The sequence below is a fragment of the Malus domestica genome, chromosome 15, assembly GCF_042453785.1.
Source record: "Malus domestica chromosome 15, GDT2T_hap1".
In the NCBI taxonomy this organism is placed as follows: Eukaryota; Viridiplantae; Streptophyta; class Magnoliopsida; order Rosales; family Rosaceae; genus Malus; species Malus domestica.
Window position 1 is genome coordinate 3,953,375 of NC_091675.1, and position 19,088 is coordinate 3,972,462.

At 39.4% G+C, this 19,088-nt stretch overlaps 2 protein-coding genes across 2 annotated transcripts; both read right to left on the reverse strand.

The window, feature by feature from the left end:
• Nucleotides 1–7,960: 7,960 nt before the first annotated feature.
• On the reverse strand, nucleotides 7,961–8,908 carry LOC139187634 (glutamate receptor 2.9-like). Its single transcript, XM_070814632.1, has 3 exons — nucleotides 8,898–8,908; nucleotides 8,661–8,784; nucleotides 7,961–8,569 (listed from the first exon to the last, which is right to left on the reverse strand). Exons 1-3 carry the CDS (start codon nucleotides 8,906–8,908, stop codon nucleotides 7,961–7,963), a joined length of 744 nt encoding a protein of 247 aa, XP_070670733.1.
• Nucleotides 8,668–11,834, reverse strand: LOC114821729 (glutamate receptor 2.7-like). The gene is made up of 2 exons (XM_070814906.1): nucleotides 9,601–11,834; nucleotides 8,668–9,491 (listed from the first exon to the last, which is right to left on the reverse strand). The coding sequence occupies exons 1-2, from the start codon at nucleotides 10,210–10,212 to the stop codon at nucleotides 9,207–9,209; spliced, it is 897 nt and encodes a 298-aa protein (XP_070671007.1). The 5' UTR covers nucleotides 10,213–11,834; the 3' UTR covers nucleotides 8,668–9,206.
• Nucleotides 11,835–19,088: the final 7,254 nt, after the last annotated feature.

Here is a 19,088-nt window from a genome sequence, read left to right on the forward strand (position 1 = left end):
ATGCAATTACTAGCTAGAAGTATGTCATCCACGTACAAAATGAGAAAAACAAATTTCGAACCACATACCTTAACATATATGCAGTCATCAATTTTGTTCTCAATAAAACCCATGGCAGTGACTTTTTGATCAAACTTCATAAACCACTGTCTTGATGCTTGCTTTAAACCGTATATGGATTTGTTTAACTTACAAACCATATTCTCCTGCCCTTCTCTTACGAATCCCATAGGTTGTTGTATGTAAATCTCCTCTTCCAACTCTCCATTAAGGAAAGCTGTCTTGACATCCATTTGATTGAGCTCAAGGTCATAATGTGCAACCAATGACAAAATGATCCTCAAGCTGTCTTTCGTAGAAACTGGGGAAAAGGTTTCAGAATAGTCGATCCCTTCTGTTTGTGTGAAACCTTTAGCTACGAGTCTCGCTTTATACCTCTCCACTTTACCATTCAAATCTCTCTTGGTCTTGAAGACCCATTTGCAGCCAATTGGCTTGACATTTAATGGTGCTTCCACCAAGGTCCACACGTTATTAGTTTGCATGGACCTTAGTTCGTCAATCATTGCATCTCTCCAATAGTTGGATTGTTGGGTCTCCATTGCTTCATAAAATGTCACTGGATCATCTTGCATGCCTTCACACATTTCTATTTCCTGAAGATACACCACGTAATCACTAGAGATGGCCGACTTTCTGGTTCTTGCTGGTAATATTCTTCTCTCTGTTGTGGCTTGTGGTTCAATTAATTCACGTGTGGGTTGTGATGAAGTTCCAATGTCAGGCTGCTCACTATTTTCCATTCTTACTTGTTGCCCAGGTAACCCACCCAAGATTTGCGATGAGGTCACTGCATGAAAATCTAAGCCTACCCCACTCATTGAATGATCAAAGTTATCAATATTAAACTCAATTTGTTGCTGAGTTATATTGATCACTCCACCATCATTTTCAGTTGTCTGGATCCCAAATGTTCCACCATTATCAAACCATTCAATGTTATTATCAGGCAATACATTGCCAGTTTCTTCGAGGTTGAATCTCGATGCCTCCATGTCTGGTTCCAGTGAGCATTCCCCTTCTTCAATAAACTTAGCAACTCCAGTCTCAAATATTCTCATAGGAAAATCAGTTGAATAAAATCTATACCCTTTGGTTTTTTCAGGGAATCCCACGAAGTGACAAGAAATTGTCCTCGAGTCTAATTTCTTTTCCCTTGGGTTGTAAACTCTTGCTTCTGCACGACACCCCCAAATATGTAGATGATTAAGACTTGGTTTACGCCCAATCCATACCTCATAAGGAGTCTTACTCACAGCCTTTGTTGGGACTCTATTCAGGATATAGTTTGCCATTTGTAAAGCCTCTCCCCACAAGTATTGTGGAAGTTTTGCACGACTCATCATGCTCCTTACCATCTCTATCAGAGTCCTATTCCTTCTCTCAGCCACACCATTTTGTTGTGGCGTGCCTGGAGATGTATACTGCGCTTGAATTCCACACTGCTCCAAATAGACTGCCAGATGACCCTTTGCCTGACCAATCTCAGTGTACCTGCCATAATATTCTCCTCCTCTATCTGACCTTAAAACTTTTATGGACAAATCCAATTGATTCTCAACTTCAGTTTTAAATTTTTTAAAACATTCAAACACTGAAGTCTTATCTTTGATCAAATAAAGATATGTGAACCTTGAGTAATCATCAATAAAAGTCACAAAATATATATTTCCACAAAGAGTTTTAATTGGGAAAGGTCCACACACGTCTGTATGGATTACTTCCAAAAGCTTTTGACTCCTTATAGAACTCTTTTTCTTGACTTTAGTTAGTTTGCCTTTGCAACAATCAATACAATCCTTTAAATCACCAAAGTCCAAAGCCGGCAATATGTTGTCCTTTATTAATCTTTCCATTCTGACTTTTGAAATATGGCCTAATCGTTTATGCCACAACATGGCAGATGATTCATTTGATTGTAATCTTTTACTCGGCAAAAAGATGTCAACATTCAAGCAATTTGAATTGGAAAAAATGGAACACAACAACTGCCAAAGATCATTTACTAAGAAGCAAATTCCAACAACAACGTTTGGATTATTTTTCATAGAAATTCTGATGCTTTCATTGTCACCAACGAAAGCATAACCAGATTTTACAAGCTTAGATGCAGAAATTAAATTCCTTCTTAACGAAGGTACATATAAAACATCAAACAACTCTAAAACATGACCACTTGACAGCTTCAACTTTAGACTCCCTATAGCCTCCACTGCCACTTTATTTCCGTTGCCAACATAAACTTGAAAAACTTCATTTTTTGTTGTTGTAGTTCCTCTTGTGAACCCCTGCAGAGAATTGGTGATATGCACCGAACACCCAGTGTCAAACCACCAAGAATTTGGAGGGACTTCAACAAGATTAGTTTCAAAACAAACAAAAATTTCAACAAAAGAAATACCTTTCTTAACTTTCCAATTCTTGCGTTTTTCACAATCTTTCTTCATGTGCCCAAATCTTTTGCAAAAATAACATTTGACATTGTCCATATTTTTCTTAGACATCTCAGGTCCCTTAGAGGAGGAGGCATTCATGGCGGTATCATAAGAATTGAATGGCTTAGGGATCTTACCATGTTGATACATAGGTTTCTTACCAACATCTGTCTGCATGAAGTTGACATGGTTGATCATCTGGTTCTTCTTAATTCTTGCTTCCTCTTGAGCACAGATCGAGATGAGATCATCCAGCGTCCATTTCTCCTTTTGAGTGTTGTAGGAGACCTTCAATTGCTCAAAACTTGATGGCAGTGAATTAAGTGCCATATGAACAACAAAAGCATCGTCCACAGGCACCTCCAAGTCTTTGAGCTTTGAAGCAGTTTCCACCAGTTTAAGAATGTGCTCTCTTACACTCTTATTTTCTTCAAACTTGAGAGTGGTGAGAGTGGTCATCAAATTCCCCATTTCAGCCTTTTCCGATTCCCTGTACTTTGCCCCAATTGCCTCCAAGAAGTCTTTGGCCTTGTCACCAACAACAATTCCTCCACGCACAGTCTCACTCATGGTCCTTTTCATGACCATCAATGACATCCTATTAGCTTTCTCCCATTTCTCATGTTTCAGCCTTTGTTCAGCAGTTGAAACATCAGTGAGTGGTTCTGGCTCTTCCTCCCTCAGTGCCAAATCGAGGTCCATCAGGCCCAGGACAATCTCGATGTCTTGCTTCCATTTCTTGAAATTTCCTCCACTTAAAGGCTCAATCGAAGAGAAATTCATGGCTGAAGTGTTCACTGCAGAAGACATCTAATTATTGTTAGTAACTAACCAATGCATGTTTATACCACACTTATGAGCAAGAGGTACAAACTGCCATTGAAGGATAATCTTTTCATGCGTATATCTCAGGCCTTTGGACAAGAGTTTATGCTGAACAAAGACACCATGCGTGATTTAAATATCTTGCCTGCTCATACATACTTTCTTTTGAGAAAAAATGTGGACGTTGCATGAATCTCATCACCAGAGAATGAAATATATAATTTAAACAACTTAAATAATGTAAAAAGTGCATGATGATATGAATTTAAAATTGCAGAACTCATCATACAGAAAAATTAACACAAACATATTGGTTCCAGGGCTTGTTAGTCTGCTCTGATACCAAATGTTGGAATAAATCAAATATTTTTCTAACATTGAACCCTAGAACACATCATAATCTTAATTACACATATGAAGCTAACCTGCAGAAGACATGGTCGTGTTTCAAAGAGACTCTTCTACTCACTAGAGACCTGAATATTCTTATGGTGATAGTCCCAAAACGAAGAACCCCTTCTCTGTGAGCAGGGAATCCTTTTTATAGAGTTAGTGTTCCCCAACTTCCATCTATCGTGGAAGATGGTTATTCCACTGTTGCCTCTAATTCCATCGTGCATGTAGTGGACCTGATACGTGCTTCAAACTGCAAGCACTATGGATGAAGCTCCTCAATTATAGGATATGGTTTTTCCACGTATTTAAAAAAAACCCTAACTGACTTATAATTTCAAATATGCTGACTCACTATTATCAATACTAGTTGAGTCCAATAAGGATTCCTACATTAATGTTGTGTTTTGTGCCAGGATGAAGAAAATCCTAGAGAATAGGAAGTGAAGAAAGACGAGGTTGATCGTAGGATTTTTGGTCATGTTTGAATAATCTCTCTTGGAAGGTTTGGAATTCATGGCCGGCATGTGAGGGAGACTAGGAAACTTATTTATAAGATGATAGGATTTTGAATATAACAAGAGTCAATTTGAATATTCAAACGAAGAAGAAGTCAAGTGTCCCCTACTGCGGAATCGCTGACTGCTGATGAGGAGGTATTTCAAAGAAATTTCCTATTCATTCCTAAGAAACAAGCTGGTATGGTTTTTCATAATTCGAATACAAGAAAGAATTGAGTAAATCAGTATTTACCTCAGAAGAAAAATAAGTGATGGTGGATACAGTGAGTCAATGACAGTTTTGCCACAGCTACATTGATCCATTCGTGTTGAATAAATGGCATCCATCAGCACATTTGAATTTGATTCAATGAACCTTCTTCCAAATTAAAGCAGGAGACTTGGTTTATACTCTATACTCTAATGATTTTTTTTGTACTAAGTAGTTTTCTTAACTTTCGACGTAGGATATTTCTTCACAAAGTAAATTAACGCAACTTCTGGGTTTTGCTCAAACAGTTATAATTGGCAAATGGTTAAATTTTTTGAAAGGTTTGACCAAACCTGGAAAAGAAGAAGAGTAAGATGAAGACAAGAAAAACAGGGTTGATCATAGAATTCTTGGTCATGTTCGTATGCTCTTTTGAATGGTTTGGAATAAATTGATGGTGTCGACCAAACCTGGTAAAGAAGAAGAGTAAGATGAAGACAAGGAAGTTTCCCCTTAACACTGAGTCACTAGCTGTTGATCAGGAGGGAATTCGAAGAAGTTTCATCCTCATTCTTAAGAAACAAGCGTGTATGGTTTTTCGTTTTGTATACAGGAAGAGAATTAACTAACACAGTATTTTTATTTGACTAAACTCATCAGTCCGTACGTTCGAATTCAATTCCAACCCCAAATTAGCAGGAGACTTGGTCTTCTGAATTAAATTAATCAATAGCGTAGTCTATACTCCATAGTGATATTTTTACACTAGTTTTTTCGTGCGTAGTTTATACTCTATAGTGATATTTTTACATTGGTAGTGTAACAACCACCCTCAAATATATGTATTATTTGTAATTTCACCCTAGGCTGCCACGTGTCAGCCATCTAACACCCTCTCTTTTCCCTCTCTCTGTCCCCCACCCCCGAGACCTCTTACTTCTGTGTCTCTCTCAACTCTCCCGTAGCTCTCTCTCTCAGCTCTCCCGTACCTCTCTCCCTCAACCTCTCGCATCTCTCTCTCTCTCTCCCCCTGGACTCACTAGGACTTTATCACCATCAGGAGAGACTGGCCACGAGCTCAGGACCCCTGCCCTGCGAGTTCGACGGCACGGAGCAAAGCTCCGGCGAACCTTTTCTCTTTTTCCGTTGGGTAAGTCTCGAACCTCTCCTTCTCGTTGTTAGCTTGATGCTTGGTGGTGTTTTGTGAACTAGATCCTTCCATTTTTACGTAGGTTTTGTCTCGGAATCGATTTGGGTAAGCACACCCGTTTTCCGGCGAACCCATGGACTTTGGGGGCATTTTCGGTCACCTCCGACCGTGTTACGATCATTGTAACAATCTCTTCCTCTCTCCTTGTTCTTCACGTTTGTACCTAGATCGGGGTCTAGAACCCATGTTTTCTGGTGACCGGAGCTGTAGCAGCTCCGGCCTTCTTCTTCCTCGGCAAACCAGGCCAACAAACCGCAAGCTTAAATCTGTTGGTAGTAAAAATTTAAAACACACAACGTCTTACAAAGTAATGATATGTAAGTAACATTAGCATACCTCCAACGAAGATTCTTCTTCATGATCCATGGATATTGTAGCTTTCAGGGGCCTGACAGAGTAATTTTCTGGAACGGTCATACAATAATCTTATTTAGCTTACCTCATCAGAAGAAGATAAGAGCAGGGAGAGATTTTGAAGCACATCAAAATCAGCGAATTGTGAAGTTACAGAATCCCATGTGCGGAATAATGTCTTTGTCAATTGGGGAGCTTTGATGAAAAAGATGGCATAAGCTGCAATATTTGAACACTGAATTTAAGGGCCGAAATTCTAACATTCCCTTCGTAGAAACAATCAATCACCTCCAGATGGCGAAGGGATGATCCACCAACAATGTCGAAGTGGGGTGGAGTCAAATAGACATTGAAAGGATTTTAAACGACTTGGTTTAAGTGAAAGAATATAAGGTGATACCAGGCTTTCCAGATTTCAGCTTCTCTTTTCCACGACTCCATCCAAAACTGTACCTAATACATGGCGGGTAAGAAGAAGATAAGGAATATATCCATGCGGCTAGCTGCCAAATTTCATTCCACCCGTTGGATTTGGAATGCAGATAGGGCAAAAAGGGCATGCGGCCTTTCAGGCCTTGAACCTCTTCAATGGGTCTGTCAGCCACTACACAAACCAACACCGAATCTCACGTTGGGCCCAAAAAACCCAAAACTAACTCAGTGGTAGAGTTGTAAATGTAGCAAAATCGAGTCATGAAAGAGAAAGGGGGTGCCCCAAACCCCAGCACAACACAGATTTGGTGGCAGCAATGTGTAAATAAAGCAAAATCAAGGGGCACAATTTTGACTGTAGCTAAGCTACTATTACATAAATTTGAGGTAGTTTCTTTTTTGTTATGTCTGTCATGGCTGCATCAACCAATACCGTGCCCTCCTCGTGAAGCCATAACTCCATTATAATCCACTATCTACAGACCCATCTTACAAAGTAGGAGTGCAAAATGGATAGTAAAGCCTGATTGCTTCCATGAATATTTCCTTCAAATTCCAAGAAAAAACAGTGACTCCATTTCCTTCACCCTTAAACCAAAAATTTCCCCATTGATATGGACACCCACATACCATTTTAGATTTTAAAGCAAAGTTTATTAATCCGTTTTAGAATTTAACTACTTCAGCTCCTCAAAGCAGAAGCAGTTTAAGCAGCAAGAATAGCAGGGTAACTACTGCATTTCCCAGGCTATTGTTGTTAAGTGATAGTAATAAAAGCCCAGGTCTGGGGTTCAAAAGGTGGTCAAATTAAGTTCACCCTCCTCGGGTGAGAGGGGAAGAAGATGATGAACAATCATCTTCTTCTTTAATTTGTCTATTGTTTCAATTTTGTTAGACTTAATTTTATCCTTTTTATGTGTGGAAAGACTTGTCTAACTTTTTAGTTTTAATTGCATTCTAATGCTTTGTCTAATCTTTTTTGGCTTATTTTTAACTACGCTTCTTAAAATATATGTGGGACCAACACCCACTAAGATTATCTTACATGTGCAAATTTTGAGTTTTAAAGAGACAACTTTTAAGCTTCAAGGGGCAAACTGAGATCAAATTCAAGTTCCAGGCAGCAAGGTAAATTGAATTTTGAGTTTCAAGGAGTAAAGTAGTGACTTTTGAGTTATAGGGAGTAAAATGAGATTAAAAAATTGAGTTCCAAGAGGTGTGGCTAAAAATAAGTCATCTTTCTTCTAGCATATGGAATTTGGGGTCACTTAAAATTCAAGAAATGTAGTTGAGATTACTCAACACACTCATATTCCATTGCTGATTATTATATGATGAGTGGGTTGATGTATCTAATTATTGAAAGACACTTACATTAATCGAAAATATATTTGCATTTCTCTCTCTCATTTATCACCTGACATAGACACATGATAAGTTAGAAGGAAATGTTCCAATTATGCTAAGTTTTTTTTTCTTTCTAAATATTGACGCAATAATCAATAGATTTCTTGGGCAACAGTCTATTCTAATTTAGGGTTTAGGTCTGTTTCTCATCACTTGGGAAGGAAGTTAACTCAATACCATATTCATGAGTACCACTGTCTTGGGTTGCTTGACCATTGGGACTCCGATCACCACCATGCACGGAAGAATTAGGAGTTTCCACCAACTCTTGATGAACAATGTGCGGTCCAGTGGCGTCGGGAGAGCTTGATGATGACTTAGGGGGACATTTGCTGTTTGCTGAAGATTCAGCCACAGCTATACCATGATCACTATTTTGCAGCGTGCTATTCTTAGAAGTATCTGAAGTGAGGTCATTTCCGTAATATACTCCTAATATTTCATGAATTCTTGTCCAAAATGAGGCTTCTGAATCTGCCCGTGTCAAGTTGTGGCCATGCTCATACAGGAACATAGCTGTAAATACGAGGATAGCTAGTGATGAAGCAACACCAGCAACGATGAAGAGGCCCCTAAAGCTATCAAGACTAAGAGTGTTGGAACTTTCCATGGTGTTGGAGTTTGAACAACTTTCATTTTTCTTGAACCACTTATCTTCGATGGCCTCCATTTTACCTCCCTCGCTCACTTTAGTGATTGCTGTTGAAAAATCACGCGTGAGAAGCAAACCTTTTTGAAAGACCTGAGGTAACCCAAAGAAAAAAAATCCAACGTCGGAAAACATGTATTAATTGGAGGAGAGAAGCCCACACAGAGAAACAAGGGTAACTTACAAATGCAAACCCATCAGAGTTGAATGTTGGTGTAACAAGGGTACATTCTGAGCAATATGTTGCAATAAAAGGTTTCATGTAGGGAGTTTCATCAAAAGCCGCAGAAATACCTCCATTTTTGTTCCTGTTGCGAAGAAGTTTCTTCAATTCTTCTCTAGAATGATAGGGCTTGAGTTTATCGTCCTATCCTACTCGCTTCAGAATCCCATAAATAAAGGAACCTCTTACGTAACCAACCTTGTCCCCATTCTTTATGAGAAGGTTTACATCAGTAACGACTGGTTGAAGCTGTTGGATTGTTAACATTGATGTTAAACTGGCTGTATAATTTTGTGTTAGTACAAGAACAACAAAGTACCATATAATCACTACAAATCTAGCCAAGTTGCTCAATACTTGCTCCCCTGTTTCAAAAATTTCAAAAGAATATAGATATGGCATCAATATGTCATCAAATATGTAAACAAGATTGTTTCTAAAAAACGATAACTCATGTAGGGAACTTATGATGTGCGAAAACCATGGTTGAGAAGTTGAGAAGGAGAACTAAAAGCTTGTGCCAATTTGGTGACGCAGAGACCCCTGAAAGTCTTTGTTTATTGGATGTTCAAGAAACCAGACCACATAACCAATGAATATGAAAAAACAGGCACTGGTTGCCCAAAGGTCCCAAGTCAAAGGCTTCAGGAACACCCAGGTGTTTTTGGCACCTGTATTTCCTTTGAAAGGCACGACCATCGATACCCATGCTTCTGTGTATGGCAATGTAAAGTCAACAAACAAAGATTTATTTCCTCTAATGGTAATATCTCCAACTGCAGCATCATATTTCTGTCAAGTAAAATTGCTAATGTTTTAACATTTGAATCGATGTTTTTCACTAGAATAAAAATATGAAGTAATAAGGGGAAAAAATAAAGCTTAGAATAAGAGTTTTTACCCCAAGAATTACTTGATTGAGCAAATAATTGTAACTAGCTCTCGTACCATCAGGCCTTGTAAAGGGATGAAACTCATAAGGAACAAAGTACGGCAATACTTCTATTACCGCAGTAAAGACGTCAATGCAGTATCCAGTGATATTGGTTGTATTAGTGCTTGGATCATGTTTCACACTTACAAGTTCGTCATATGCTCCCTTCACCGGGACTCCAATTCTTAAGGTCCCATTCGCACTAATCTGCCAACCCCTTGGAACCGAGGTGGTGTCTTCAGGCCATATAAAAGGTCCAAGACTGGCATTAGAAGTAGAGTGTCTGCTTGTATTTTTGTCCGATTTAATGTTTCTTACAAGTCCAGTTTTGGGTGTCCAATATCCAATCCCTCTTTCCCCATTATCATTCACATTAACTACCTGAAAAGTTGATGATTGTAGTTGCTTATTAATAAGGCTGAAATCTCCCAAAAGACCTTGGAATCTTGTACCTGATAGTTCTCGGACAAGTTCAGTACCACTTTGAGAGACCTCTAATCTCTTTGAACCAATGGAATTGCCAGAATTGTTAATCTTCTGGACGCGGAAGTTTGTTATTCCAACCTTCTCAGCAGCCATGGCTAGTGCCCAAGCGGCATCGTATGCCCACAATCCAAAAACATCCAGTTTAACACTAGGGATAGTTGGATTGTCTTGTTGGAATTTTGTTTGCCATCTAGCTCTAAAACTTTCAAGCTTTTTGTAATGGGAACATAATTTTTTAAACCCAACACCCCTTGCATGTCATCTATGTTGACATAAGAACTCGAGGAAATAAAACCGTTAGTCATCCCATTTGTCAGTATCCAAACATAGCCTTCATCCATCATGCCAAAGTCTTTTGCTTTAGAGAAAAACCGAGAGCCAAGATATGGGGACATATGCACTATGAAGACCCTGGTTCTCATTGACATCAACTTGCGAAGCTCTGCAACAATTTCCTCATCAGTGGAGATTGAAGGAATGGAATTCCAGTAGGGCACACGAGCACCAACTGATTGCAAAGCAGTAGTCAGGTAAGGTATTACTCCTTTTCCGAACTCATTGTCAACGCTGATGGGCACTGCTTCACTCCAACCAAAGGCTTGGATGATATTACTAATGGCTTTAACTTGAGATGAGTCATTTTGTGCAATTCGGAAAAAGTATGAACCTTGAAAAGAAGGGCTTGTTGCGGAAAATGAGATTATGGGCACCTGAGCTTTATCTCCAAGCTCAATTACAAAGCTGGCTTGCATTGATGATTCTAACCCTATGATGGCTTGCATTTTCTCATTTTTTTTATCAAGTCTAGAGCTGCTTCAAAGGTGAAAAATGGAAATTAATTAAACTTTGATGTAACTTCGAATACAAATAAGCATTTCTAGACATTTATAATGGTTGATCACGAACCAAATCCTACCCAACCAGATCCAAACAAACTTGGTTCTACCCAACTAAGCCTAACTGACTATGGTCAATTGTATGGGCCATGTTGAAGCAATTTCAGAAAGAAAAAAAAAATTAAAGATATATGAATTGAAGAAAAACAAGAACAGCTCTTATTTGTTACTTGTTGGTTGTAACAAAACTCAAAATTTGATAGCATACGTTATATCAAACAAAGAAGTATTAAAACAGTTCATATATGTCATGATGACAAACTTATATAAAACATTAACAACAAAATTATTGAATAAAGTTGTAGAAAACTGACAAATTTGGAGATGAGGCTTGCACAGATGCAATGTCGTAAAGATAAACTTGGAGAAATTGACAAACTTTTTCTTTTGAAATGCAACGATAGCTTGTATGAATAGAAAGATTCTACGGCAGCCCAAAGGCATCCACTGCAACAGAAGTTACAAAACAACACTTTTTAACAACATTCCTCGGACACAGCACATAGAGAAGAAACTGCCACCGGTTAAACTTTATACATTCAATATTGAAAATTAAATAGAATAATATTTAAATCTCCCACAAGCCATACCGGCTCATCCTTGGTCATGCTGAGCGACTACACGAAGGTCGTGACAGATCACAGACATTTATCATATATCCAAGTGCACCAAATAACGTGGAAGACCCCAATTGTGACCATTTGAACCAATTGGGGAATCAACACCCTTAATATTCTAATAGTTATTGAAACATATTTGAGTGAAGCAAAAAAGAAAAGACGAAAACGAGAAGAGGTAGAGAAAACCTGCAGTAGCTGCAACAACATCTTATTGGGAAATGATTTTCTTTACACCAAATGATAAGTTACAAGAGTATTTATATGGAAGCTAAATACAACAGACTAACAGAGTAAAGGAAAGTTACAAGTGTGGTAATTTTCCTAACTAACTTTTAACTGTTTGTTATTACTATTATGTTGAGTTACTTGAGTAACTTATTACTATTATGTTGAGTTACTTGAGTAACTTTCTCTTCACACCCCCTCAAGCTAAAGGGAGAAGGTTGAAGTGATAGCTTGGACCGGAGAAAAAGAAAGCGTTGCCTGGGAAGGGATTTGGTATGAATGTTAGCAAGTTGATCCTGACTGCATACAAATTGGACAGTCAGCAACTTGGCAAGAACAAGTTCCCTTATGTAATGGTAATCTATTTCCACATGCTTGGTACGAGCATGGAAAACAGGGTTGGAAGCAAGGGCAATCGCAGAAACATTATCACACCAAATGTGAGGAAGAGAAGGCAGCTTGAAACCGATATCAGTGAACAATTTGCAGATCCATGTTAATTTAGCAGCAGTGTGTGCCAAGGACCTATATTCAGCTTCGGTGGATGAACGAGCAACGGTGTGTTGCTTCTTGGCACTCCAATTGATGATAGAGGATCCAAGAAAGAAGCAAAAACCCCTAGTAGAACGTCTATCCCAGGAACAACCTGCCCAATCAGCATCAGAATATGCTTTGAGAGTAAGAGGAGTCGAGGTTTTAGGAAACCAGAGACCATATCCAAGTGTTCCCTTAAGATAGCGGAGTATGCGCTTCACTGCTTGACAATGGGGTTCTCGAGGAGAATGCATAAACTGGCAGACCAAGTTTACTGAAAAGGAGAGATCCGGACGAGTCCATGTAAGATACTGAAGAGCACCAACAATAGAGCGATATTCCTCTGGATTATCCAATAGAGAACTAGTGAGATCAAGCTTAGTAGAACCAAGAGGAGTGGTGCAGGGCTTTGCTCCATCCATTTTAGTGCGTTGGAGAAGATCTAAGATGTACTTAGATTGATGAATAAAGATCCCTGTAGAAGCTCGGGTAACCTCCAAACCAAGGAAAAAATGCAAATTGCCTAAATCCTTAATGGGAAACTGATCACTAAGTTGAGAGATAACATTAGTGCAGGCTGTGGAAGAAGGTCCGGTGACAAGAATGTCGTCAACATAAACCAAAACAACCACCAAGACAGGTTGTTGCAACACAAACAAGCTGTGATCAGATTGTGAGGCCTTAAATCCCATAGAGAATAGAGCAGATTGCAGTTTTTCAAACCAAGCCCGATGAGCTTGTTTCAAGCCATAGAGGGACTTTTGCAAGTGACAAACATAAGAAGATTTGTCCTGATCAATTAAGCCTGGAGGCTGAGACATATACACATCTTCCTTGAGAGAGCCGTGCAAGAACGCATTACTTACATCCAATTGATGCAGAAACCAATTAGACTGAACTGCAAGAGTGAGAAGAAGTCGAATTGTAACTGGTTTAGCCACTGGCCTAAACGTATCACTGTAATCAATACCCTCCTGCTGATTGTAGCCCTTAGCTACTAACCGGGCTTTATAACGGTCCACAGAACCATCAGGGTTCCTTTTAATCCGGAAGACCCATTTGCACCCAACGAGATTGTAAGAAGGATCAGAGGGAACCAATGTCCAAGTTCTTGTATTTTGCAGAGCATTAAACTCATCCTGCATTGCAGTTCTCCAATGGGGATATTTGGATGCTTGAATGTATGTAGTTAGAACAAATTCAGTGTTTAAGTTGGAAGGAAGATGATGTTTGCATAGGATGAGTAGAGACAGGAAGGGTTGGAGGTGGGACAGGGACAATATCAGAAACTGGGACAATATTAGGAACTGAGACATGTGCAGGTATAGAAACTGATTCAGATGCAAATTCAGTAGGACTTACAGATGGTGGAGGTTGAAAGACAGGGGGAGAGGTAAGGGATTGTGAACGTGTAATAGAAGGAGTAAGAGGGGATGAAGAATAAAGGTTGGGAAAGGTAAGGGAAAATGAGGAAGGATTGACTGAGGAGGAAGCACAAGAGGGTAGCTGTGAAACAAGAGAGGGATTATGAAATGGGAATGTGGTTTCATCAAAGTAGACATGCCGGGAGACATACACTCTATTGGTGAAGGGGTCTAAGCATCTGTAACCTTTGTGAACCAAACTGTAGCCAATAAAAACACATAACTTGCTCTTGGGGTCGAGTTTGGACTGTGTATATGGCTTGAGCCAAGGATAGCAGCTGCAACCAAAGATTTTCAGCTGAGTATAATCTAGTTTCTTCTTGAAAAATTGCTCACAGGGTGAAGATTTAGCAGTTGGAGGAAGCCAATTAATGAGATAAACTGCAGTGAGAAATGCTTCTACCCAAAATTGATGAGGAACCTGAGATGCAATAAGTAGTGTCCTGGCTGTTTCCACAATGTGTCGGTGTTTCCATTCTGCATACCCGTTCTACTGAGGAGTGTATAGACAGCTAAAATGTTGATGGATGCCATGACTGGACAAATGCTGTTTGAACTGAGTACTAATAAACTCACCCCCTGAGTCACATCTCAAAGTTCCAATTTTGTGACCAGACAGATTTTCAACAAGAGCTTGAAAGTGAACAAAAACTTGAAATACTTTTGATTTATGTTTGAGAGGATACAGCCAAGTGTACTTAGTAAAGTCATCAACAAATATGACATAGATTCGATATCCACTGATAGAAGACAGTGGAGCAGGACCCCAAACATCCGCATGAACCAACTCTAAAGATCTAGAAGAATGACAAATAGAATTCTGAAAAGGTAACTTGGCACATTTGCCTAAAACACAATTCGAACAGAAAGATTGTTTGACAATAGTAGATAAAGGCAAAGAAGACTTTGAGATCACAAATTGCAAAGTCTTGAACGTTGGATTCCCCAAACGTTGATGCCAAGTGTGTTGTGATGCCTTGAGTGCAGTAAGACCATGATGTTTCGATGAAGACTGAGAAGATGCAGAAAAGGGATAGAGACCACAGCGAACAGGAGCTCTAAAAAGCATTCTCCCCGTAGTAAGATCCTTGACATGAAAGTCAAAAGGATTTAGAGTTAAGGAACACCAATTGTCTCTAAGAAACATATTTGCAGAAACAAGATCATGCTTCAAGTGTGGAACATGCAACACATTTTGTAATTTAAAAGTAGCAGAATGAGTATGAAGTAACGAGGAACCAGAGTGGAAAATCGGCAAACCTTAGCCGTCTCCAATGTAGACTTTATCGGGGCCACTGTAAGGTTGTGGATTATGAAGATTTTGGAGGTTGTTGGTCATATGAGAGCTTGCTCCAGAGTCAAGTAGCCACGGAGGAGAAGAAGATGCATTTGAGCGAGCATACATAGCAAGCTTAGCTGGTGGAATACGGCCTTGAAAATTGGGATTCATACGATTGGAGCAGTCAATCGCTTGATGACCAATGTCTTCACAGATTTGACAAGGAACATTCCTGGAATTATTGTTAAAGAACCGAGCACCATTACGAAATCCTTCACCACTACGATTTCCTTCACGATTAGAAACATTCTTGTTGATGTGGTTACGAGTGTATCGATTGCGATTATTATAATTCCTTTGAGAATTATTACGCTGAAAATTGCCTCTGTTGAAATTAGAGGAAGGAGGAGGCTGAGCAATATACGCCTGAGGTATAGGAAGGAGTGGAGGTGAAGACGCTGGAACAGACTGAAAAGCTTGATAGGGTGCAGAATTTGTTCCTTGAGTGGAATGCTTGCGAGTAAGAGCCATTTCTTTACTTAACAAAAATCCGTGAAGATCATCAACAGTAGTATCAGCAAGTCGAAACTGAACAGAATCCACAAAAGAATCATACTCATCAGGTAAGCCATTTAGAATGATGAGGAGTAGATCATGATCATCCACAGGAGCACCAGCGGCGGCAAGAGCATCAGTAGCCTCTTTAATGCGTTGGAGATACTCCGAAATAGAAGATGAACCTTTCTTGGCAGATTGCAAGGTTGAACGGAGTTGATGAATGTGAGAACGAGATACACCGCCAAACCGCCGTTCAAGATTTTACCAGAGTTCTCGCGCAGATTGAACGCCAACAGTGAAAGGAATCAGATCTTCCGAAAGTGTGGAATTGATCCAGATAATGATGTTCTGATCCTTCTCATACCACAATTCATAGTCTGGATTGGGAACAGAGGTGAATCAACCAGAATCATCAGCAAGAAACTGAGGCGGTGGAGGTTCAGATCCGTCAACAATACCGGTAAGTTTGTAGCGACGAAAGATCGGCTCGAAGAGAGAGCGCCACACAAGATAGTTATGGCGCTTGAGCTTAGTCTGAATCATGCTGCCGATATTGTGTATCGTAATCGAGTTGATCGAGGCCTAAATTGAAGAATTAGGGTTTGTGTGCAGCGGAACTGAAGGATGAGGATTTGGAGAAGAAGAAGGAGGATCAGCAAGCACAGGAGGAGAATGATGGTGCGCGATCACTGGGGAAGAAGAAGTCGAAAAATTGGCCGCCATAGATTGTGGATTGCAGAGAGAAAATGACAGGAATGAGACTTGTTTGGTGACTAAGAAAATGAGAGGAAGCGTACGAAGGATCTTAGTCGGTAGACTTTAGGCGAGTGATACCATATTGGGAAATGATTTTCATTACACCAAAGGATAAGTTACAAGAGTATTTATATGGAAGCTAAATACAACAGACTAACAGAGTAAAGGAAAGTTACAAGTGTGGTAATTTTCCTAACTAACTTTTAACTGTTTGTTATTACTATTATGTTGAGTTACTTGAGTAACTTTCTCTTCACATTTTCTGCAGAGTCCCTTTTGTGTAGGACCAGCCTAGTATTGTAGCCAGCATGAGAGGTGTAGAAGTCGGAGAGGGCCATGTCGATGCAGCTCAGCCCCATTTTCCCAGGCCAGGTATCCAAATCAAGAATCACTCCCACGTGTACTGGGATTAATGTTGTGTTTTGTGCCACGACGAAGAAAATCCTAGAGAGTAGGAAGAGAAGAAAGACGGTGTTGATCGTAGGAATTTTGGTCATGTTTGAATACTCTCTTGGAAGGTTTGAAATTCTTGGCCTGGGGTGAGGGAGGCGAAGAAACTTATTTAAAAGATGATAGACAGTAGGATGATAAATAGTCAATTTGAATCGCTGACTGCTGATGAGGAGGTAGTGAAGCTGTCCAACACCGCTTTTGGCGGTAAAGCTGGGCGTATAATATATATCATATCTCACTCTCCATCATCTGTGTCTTATGGCCATAGACATCTATACCCGTGGTGTGCAGATGCGCTGTATGATAACCCACTAGGTAAGTACCAAAAACATGTCTCAAAACTCGTATTAAAACACCGAAGTTCAAAAGCTCTAAGTCACATTTCATAAATCCATGATAAGTCACATTCGTAAATCCATAGAATTCCATATATGAAAATCCTAGTAATTCATATCCGTTCGTAAAACGTAATTCCGATAAATTATAAATATTTTATAAACCATAAAATATAGAATTCTATAAAGCATATTATAAAATATATTCACATCATGAGATATAAAATGCATCATAGGCTAATATTTTATAAAAATATATATAAGTTATGAAGGGGTCCACTCACATATTTTATTGCCCGAGACTTGCTTGAACTAACGAGGATGATGTCGCTTCCTGCCAACACGCTTAAACACAATTAGAGACCTTTTAGTAAAACTATACCTAAACGATAAAATTTGGGAAAACAGACAGCGAATTTGGATTCAGCAAGTCGGAAAAATTAAGGAGGGACCTCGGGTTTTCCCCCACGCGCCGCCGTAAGTGGTGGCCCACCGCCCCGACTCGCTGGAAAATTCAACAATTTCCAAAAATTCTCAAATTTTATAGGAATGAAGATTTCGATGGGAGGAACAACTTTCATACCTGGGCAGTGGTCCATTTCGGCCGGGAATCACCCCAATTCACCATTTATTTGCCTGAAACTCTAGAATTAGGTGTTCCCAATTGATGTCTAAACAAACGTCGACGCCTCATCCAATGCTTGGGCCTTGTTCCTGGGGTTGTGGAAAGTCTATTGGGGGTGATGATCGATGGTGGTGGCTTAAAAAACGGCGGATTGCTGCCGTGGGTGCCCTCGAAGCCATTGATGCGAAACCCACGAAACTTAGGCCTAGAATCCACCGATTAACAGATGAAAATGGAGTAGGGGAGGTTGTGGGATGGTTTCCAGGTGGTGGGTGGCTTTGGATTGCCGAAAAACCTGCTTGAAAAGGCGTTGAAAACTATGGTGAGGGTTCAGGTCGGGTCGCGCAGGAAACGGGTAGAAGGATTTGGTGCCTTACTCTTCTATCATTTCCCCTCCTTTCTCTCCTCCCATTGGTCACTCTCTCTTCCTCTTTCCCCGATTGGCTAGCACTCCCCCTTTTTTCTCTCATTTATCTTCTTTCTCATCCATCCATCTTTCTTCTTTCTCTTCTCAACCTTCCATCCTAGCCACACATGTGGCCTAAAAAATTTTTTCCAGCAAAATCTGGAGCCTTCCAGATTATGGTCAATTAACCATTTTGTCCTCAACTTTAATCGTTAATAATTCCTTTGTTATAACTACAAATTACGTTCCATTTGCGCCCACGCGTTTGTAGCGACGAGTACTACGAGTATCGCCAAGAAAATGGATCTTACGTGACACGACAAGACAGTCAAATAAAATCAACGCATTTGCCTTGAAGGGTATTTTCGTAATTTCACATTTTAAAATTGTAAAAACCGAAATATTTGGGGACGGGTCGTTACAGTTTTAAGTAATGCTAGAGAGACTAAATTTCTAAACTAAATTTTACAAAATAAATGATGTAATTGTTGATGATTGGATTATCACTTAAGTATTGATTAATATGCTTATTTCCTATTGGTGACACATATTTTTATCCGAATGTATGTGACTTGAGTTCCCATCCTTTTGAATTCTTTAACTTTTGTTTATCTCTATTTTTGTATTTCATTTAACCATTTATGCATTCTTAATGGTTAGGGTTTGGTTTTATGTCGTCCTTGATGCCTTGTGTTTTTTTTATTAATAAACATTCAATCAGTTTGTGATTATCATTTGACATGCATATATAAAGAAATATTTAAAGTCTTTTGCATAACAACACATATAAAGAACTTAACATAGATTTAACCCTATATGACACAGTCTCTTGATAAGAAGCTCATATTACTTACGGTG